Source organism: Barbatula barbatula (genome assembly GCF_947034865.1).
Source record: "Barbatula barbatula genome assembly, chromosome: 15".
NCBI classification, from domain to species: Eukaryota; Metazoa; Chordata; class Actinopteri; order Cypriniformes; family Nemacheilidae; genus Barbatula; species Barbatula barbatula.
This window is the reverse complement of record NC_136778.1, coordinates 3,388,243-3,395,131: the sequence shown is the minus strand read 5'-3', so window position 1 is coordinate 3,395,131 and position 6,889 is coordinate 3,388,243. Positions and strand designations below refer to the sequence as shown.

The 6,889-nt window shown below is 37.8% G+C and overlaps 1 protein-coding gene across 1 annotated transcript; it reads right to left on the bottom strand.

Moving 5' to 3' along the window:
* Nucleotides 1-615: 615 nt before the first annotated feature.
* LOC306904297 (plasminogen-like) lies at nucleotides 616-6,879 on the bottom strand. Its single transcript, XM_079474109.1, has 15 exons — nucleotides 6,764-6,879; nucleotides 5,785-5,911; nucleotides 5,584-5,702; nucleotides 5,338-5,500; nucleotides 5,114-5,238; nucleotides 4,711-4,831; nucleotides 4,513-4,631; nucleotides 4,267-4,429; nucleotides 4,050-4,168; nucleotides 3,569-3,686; nucleotides 2,629-2,706; nucleotides 2,411-2,542; nucleotides 1,653-1,759; nucleotides 1,390-1,535; nucleotides 616-1,306 (listed from the first exon to the last, which is right to left on the bottom strand). Exons 1-15 carry the CDS (start codon nucleotides 6,870-6,872, stop codon nucleotides 1,139-1,141), a joined length of 1,914 nt encoding a protein of 637 aa, XP_079330235.1. The 5' UTR covers nucleotides 6,873-6,879; the 3' UTR covers nucleotides 616-1,138.
* Between the last annotated feature and the right edge of the window lie 10 nt (nucleotides 6,880-6,889).

Genomic DNA, 6,889 nt, shown 5'->3' with positions numbered 1-6,889 from the left:
AGTAAATGCTGGCTCTTGTGGTCAAATTCAACAGACAAGCTACTACAGCTCAAATTGCTCAAGAAGATAACAGGTTAAAAGCCTTTGTGCTTTCAGACTTTTTTGTGTGTTTTCCAGGTTCGAGTAAAAGTGGGCAAGCAGTCACTTTTGAACAGGACATGTTTCATTCTTGCACATTTGTTAAATTTCACTGCACAGCGGTTGAAATATTATGAATATCATAAATACTGTAGTTTAATTCACTCAAAAAACTCTGAGATGTGGGTGTGCGCTACAGTAGCTCCAGGTGTGGCACTGGGTTACCGCGGCCAGTCCGAGAGCAGGTTCAAGGGGCAACAGCGACATAAGGGTTAAGCAGGAACAGAATACCCTGCTTTCTTTCATCAGTCGATGAGAGTAGATCCACTTCACGTAGAGCTTCTTCCATTTCTGTTTCAGCCAGTATTATTTTCCCCATTCAGCCAAGTGTGCAATATATTTGCATTTTATTATTCGTTATCTGATGTGAAGGGTTATGAAGATGTTATTCAGCTCTTCAATATTGCTGTACGTTTTTAATTAAGCCATTCAAACAGAAAGAGAAAAAGGCATTGTTAAAATATTATACAGAAAGTTCAAGTCGGACTCGTAACCAGAAGTTTATTGAGGTTCGATTATCAGTGCAAGCAGGAAGCAACTGACGTGCCCTTGAGCAAGGCACCTATCCCTAACTTGCTTCCCGGGTGCTGCAGTGATAGCTGCCCACTGCTCCGGGTGTGGTTTCATGACTTGCAGTGCATTTTTTCACTACTCAACGGATGTGTCAAATGTAGAGGTCACATTTCTTTTATGGGTGACCATAACTGACAAAAGATCACTTTCACTTTTCACTTTCACGTTATCTTCATGAATGATCAATTTTTATATATACAAAAAAATCTGAATTGTTTACGTGTGAAGACAAAATGCAATGCTTATTTCATGGTGGAGTTTACACAAGATGTTTGGAGTCTTTTAAAAATTCTGGTACAACGCACATAACCGAAACTTATCTGGTATATGTGAACCTTGTGCAAATAACGTGTCCAATATAAGCAGTTTCCTAAACATTTTATTTTAGTTGTACATTTCAATTCCACACTGCAGAATGCATTTGTGTTTAATTTGTGTTTTCTTTCAGGGTTTGTTCAATCCAGCTGACAAACTTAGAGACGCGGACGTACACTCCAGGTTTCATGGCTTGAGCACAACCGCGACCCCATGATGTCACTCCTTGAAGAACAAACTTGTTCTGTGCTTTGCAGACGAGAGGTCCGCCGCTGTCACCCTAAAGTTGTGAGAACAAAATGCACATGAGGCGTAACATTGCACCGCATTTGTAGGATATAGAATTTGGTGCATGTTTCTGACCTGACAGCTGTCTGTTCCGCCATCTTTGTGTCCAGCGCACATCTCGTGATCCTTTATGAGGCCATTCAAAAATGACGGATTGTTACAGATTTTATTCTCAATTATTGGTATGCTGGTTTCTTTCAGGTAACCCTCTCCACCAGTTCCTGAAGAACAGAAAAGCTTGAAACTGCAGTATAATTATTTAAGTAAACTGAAGTATAAATGTGTTTAAATCAAATGTGTTTTGAAAAAGAATCCGTCTGGTTTGTAAAACCACCTACCCTGTGTCTCTCCCCAGCCGGTCGTAAAGCATTCAGTGCCATCTGGTACAATGTAGTCTTTTTCAGGCAGACAAGCAAGTGATACCTGATCATTTATTACTGCAGGCCTAAAATGAGACACACTTTATCGTGAGTTTGCGTTCTTGATTTTATTCAAATATTCTGCTTTAAAGGAGTAGTACACCTTCAAAATAAATGTTCATTATAATTTACTCATCCCCATGTCATCCAATATGTTTTATGTATTAGTAATCATAAAGAAATGAAGGTTTTTTGATGAAAATATTCCAGGATTTTTCTCCATATAGTGGACTTCAATGGACTCCAAATAGTTGAAGGCAAAACAATACAGAGCAAGGCAAGCATTTGTGTTTATAAAGCATATACATTTGTAATTTTTCTTTGTAAAAATGACCGATCGTTTCGCTAGATAAGACCTTTATTCATCGTCTGGTATCATTTTAAGACCTTTGAAGCTGCACTGAAACTCTAATTTTGACCTTCAACCGTTTGGAGTCCAACTACTCTTAAATATGGCTTAGACTCTTTTAATATAGGTTCATAAATTTCATTTAGTACAACAAAGAACAGAATTGGACCAAATAATTACATGTAGTTAAGTGAGTACATTATCATGAGGCTTGGAAAAATTATTTTAACATCAAAAAAATTTGAAAGTATAAATTAAAATCACCTTTATCTAACATTGAAATTAATGTTTGTTAAAGACAACAATTGTCAACAGTGAATTCTCTGACCTGTCTAACTTGAGAAGAGCAATGTCAGTTCCAGATGGTCCCATAACAATCTTAGAAACATCTCGTTCCTGTTTAGACGGTTCAATTGCATGTTTTGTGTGGATTCCAAGGAAGATCTTTGAGATGTGTGGCCTGTATAATAGTAGGTAAAAATGTAACCATTGCTTTCTTATCCCCTCAAATGGTTAAATGATTATAAGATGAAAACAGCCACTCACCCATCAAGGCAATGGGCTGCGGTTAGGACCCACTGTGCATTGATCAGAGTTCCACCACAGAAATGAATTTTATCGATCCTATAACAGAAAATGTATTTACTGTTAAAACCTAGTTTGTTCTGAAAAAAACAAGTCCTTTTTATAGCAGTTTTTCAAAGATAAAATACTAAAATAACGTTGCTAATGCAAAGTTGCTAAATTTGTCCAAAGTTTTTATAACATTTTCTTTTTGTCATGACTCCGCTATCATGTCATGTTTAGTCTTGGTCTTGCAGCGGAGTCATGGCATAGCCTTAGGTTTTGTGTGAGAAAGGCATGGCTTTGTTATGAAATGTAGACTTGCCATGTTCTTTCTCGTGTCTCGTCAGTGTTTCCCGCCATCTCGTTTCCTCGTTAACCTTCCCTGAGTGTTTCAGTACCCGCACCTGACCCTTGTCAATTATCCTGTGTTTGTTTCCCTTTAAAGCCTCCTCTTGTCTATAGTCCTGTGCTCGTTCATTGTGTGCTGTACCTTGTCCTTTGTTCGACCAATGTTTTTCCTTGAAAGCTTGGTAAAGTCTTGCATCGTGTCTAGTTTTGTTACCTCGTGTTTTTGGTGAGTTAGTTTAGTCTTGTCCTTAGTGTTTATGTTCCTAGTTTAGTTAGTCCGTGTCCTGTTTGTAATTATTAGTTGTCTTGTTTTACCCCACAACTGTGTGCAGAAGTCAATGCCAAATGCCCCTAATTGCATTATTTTCACATATTTTGTGTTTTAGGTCTTTAAATGTTTGTTCAGCATTTCTATTTCTAGTGTTTATTGTAAAGTTTTCAAAACAGATTGATTGAACTCAAAAATTACATTACACGATTACCTACCTAATATCAATGCCTGGTACAAAACCAGAGATCTTCAGTTGTTAACAGTATTAAACACAAAGGCAAATGAGGGAGGTTTGTGTACCTGATCCGAAGACTGATCTGCCAAGGCCAGGAGTGGGGTTTGGAAATACATCCCCCGACAACTCGCTGCCCAACGCAAAATTTAGGTTCTATTGCTGGTTTTCCGCATTTCAGACTCCCTGATTTAACAGGAAAATTCCAGTCATACAATATATTTCACATAGTTACAAATGATCTAAATGGCTGAATGTCCATTACACATTGTATTTTACCAGCTACACATGAAATAGATTACTTAATAATTTACTTTATTACTGGCTATGCAAGTGATTTCAACTTAGTATTTAAAATCTTGACTAGTGATGAGTTGTTGAAAGTTGAAATTGCTAAACTTATTTTGATGCGTTAATGTAAATGCATTTTTGTCATGACTTAATGATCACATTATTTGTTTATAGTGCAAGGAAGGAAAACAAGAATCTACAAGGCATGCAATTAATTTGAGTTATTCTGTGGCTCCTCAAATACAGACAAATACAGACCAGGTTGATCTCTACAATTGGGCACATTGCAGTATTCCCAACGCGTCTCAGAGTCTGTGGTGTAACACCAGGGTGCTTTCTCATCATCAGGGTTCCTGCAGTAGTTCTCCTCAAGACCTCTGTAATGAAATGATTTTAAAGTGACTAAAGTTACAATGGGAAAGAGAATAAATAACCAGTACCTCAATAACCCTCAACAAATCTTATTGATGCTTACTGGCAGGGGTAGTTCTCTGGAGTTCTGTTATGCTTGTGAGGAGTTTGAGATGTCCAGCCCTGGCAAGATTTCCCTGATTTGGTCACAGCAATAGTGCCCCTGTAATGTCTTCCTTTCCCAATTGTACAGGTGAGCTCTGGTACAATTTTAGGGGGTTCAGTCGCTACAAGGAAATGGAGATCCATAATGGATGATTTTAATATTTGACACAGTGATTTCTGACAGGCTGACAGAAGTGAATCTTACGGCATCGAGGAATAGAGCAGAACTCCCAGCGTTTAGATGGATCTGTGGTATAACACCAGGGTCTGGGCTGTCCATCAGGGTTCCTGCAATAGTTCTCCACCAAGTTCTTCTCAGGTAAACTACAAAACACATTTTGTGTACTTGTACTAAGGGCACAATATTTCATTAACGCTCTATTAGTTTGTTGTAATTTCTCACAGCATGTAATTATGTTGGTGTGGCGTATGAGAGTCCCAGCGTTGGCATGTGTGTCCACTCTCAGTGATGGAGATCTGGCCTCTGTAGTTTTCTCCGGTGCAGTGCATGCAATCTTCTGCAGCTACTCAAGAGCAAATTTAACAGAATGACATCACAGGAAACAATCTCAGAAAACACCTGTTCAGACAGTGTCATTTTAATGTCTACAATGAATGATAAAATTGCAGATTTCAACTGAACTTGGTCCTTGTTGGAATGAGTTTACTTATATTTCTTCAAATGACCATTTTAATCTCCAAGATAAAGAATAAGTATTGTAACGTCATGATCAGAAACAAAAAACAAGTCAGGAGAAAATATTTTTGAAATATTTGATTTTGAACCAGAATGCTACAATACAGACCAGGTTGAGATTGATCTTCACATCTGGACACACTGCAGTATTCCCAACGGGTCTCAGGGTCTGTGGTGTAACACCAGGGTGCTTTCTCATCATCAGGGTTCCTGCAGTAGTTCTCCTCAAGACCTCTGTAATGAAATGATTCTTAAAGTTACTAAAGTTACAATGGGAAAGAGAATAAATAACCAGTACCTCAATAACCCTCAAAACATCTTATTGATGCTTACTGGCAGGGGTAGTTCTCAGGAGTTCTGTCATGCTTGTGAGGAGTTTGAGATGTCCAGCTCTGGCAAGATTTCCCTGATTTGGTCACAGCAATAGTGCCCCTGTAATGTCCTCCTTTCCCAGTGGTACAGGTGAGCTCTGGTACAATTTTAGGGGGTTCAGTCGCTACGAGGAAATGGAGACCCATAATGGATGATTTTAATATTTGACACAGTGATTTCTGACAGGCCGACAGAAGTGAATCTTACGGCATCGAGGAATAGAGCAGTACTCCCAGCGTTTGGATGGATCTGTGGTATAACACCAGGGTCTGGGCTGTCCATCAGAGTTCCTGCAATAGTTCTCCACCAAGTTCTGTAAAGGTAAACTAAAAAAACACACATTTTGTGTACTTATACTAAGGGCACAATATTTCATTAACGCTCTATTAGTTTGTTGTAATTTCTCACATTGAAAGCACATAATCGTGTTTGTGTGGCGTCTGAGAGTCCCAGCGTTGGCATGTGTGTCCACTCTCAGTGATGGAGATCTGGCCTCTGTAGTCTTCTCCGGTGCAGTGCATGCAATCTTCTGCGGCTATACAAAAGCAGATTTAAGGGTTGTGTGACAGAAACAGCCTCCATCAAACAAGGGTCAGTAATTTTGTTATGGTCATGATTGTTTTATCATGACTTCAGTTTCTTATTACATTTTAAAACAAATATGTTTTTAGAGATCTTAGTTTCTTTGTAACTGTACATTAGCATTATATAAGTTTCAGTCCATTGAATAAAAAAAGTTTTTTGTTTATTCAAGATCATTATAAAAAATGCACAAGAATTGTGGCCGCAAAGAGATTATTTTTGCTCTATGGTTGAGTTTTGCTTACTAAACATATATTTATATATTTAAATTGATTAAAGAAACATCACATTTAACAACCCTCTAAAACTAAACAACAAATCCCTCGAGCTGTGGTCGATCTTAAAGTAAAAAAAAAATCAATAGCAGTCAATGAATGGGTGCCACATCTTGAAGACTTGTTTTCCTAATCCTCTTGAGTACATAATCTTTTGGAGGTAGAGACTGGACATCATTTCTCTAATCCACTGAATTTGTGTGGTGAATGTGGATCTTTCCACAATGGCTTTACGAAGTCATAAAACGTCCATGAACTTTAACCTTCATTAAGATTTTTTAAATATAAAGGAAGTACTGGGTGATATAATTAAAACCAGGCAAATGGACATAACAAAAATTTCCAGACCAGCCTTAAAAAACATAATCGTAACTTTAAGTTCAGTGCAGTACCATCGGAAAACTGGAGGCAACAGAATTGATCATAATAATCGCATCAGATAAAATGAGCGTCATTAATCATAGATATTGATCATTTATTTTATTTTACACTAATTTAAACAATAACAGAGATGAACTTCATTGTCTTACCTGAGAAGAGGAAAAGACAGAATAAAAGACCTGTTTTTTTTACTTCCATGTTGGAGCTTTGACAAGCAACCTGAGCACAGAACTTCTGAATGTGAGTTACAACAAACATCACAGTCCAGTCTGTCA

Excerpts from the sequence above, each read along its gene's own strand:
- LOC306904297 (XM_079474109.1), bottom strand. The coding sequence starts at position 6,872 with ATGTTTGTTGTAACTCACATTCAGAAGTTCTGTGCTCAGGTTGCTTGT. Across the intron at positions 4,430-4,512 it reads CTGCTCTATTCCTCGATGCC|CGACTGAACCCCCTAAAATT; the intron begins GTAAGATTCACT and ends ATTTCCTTGTAG. Across the intron at positions 4,169-4,266 it reads CCAGAGAACTACCCCTGCCA|AGGTCTTGAGGAGAACTACT; the intron begins GTAAGCATCAAT and ends ATTTCATTACAG.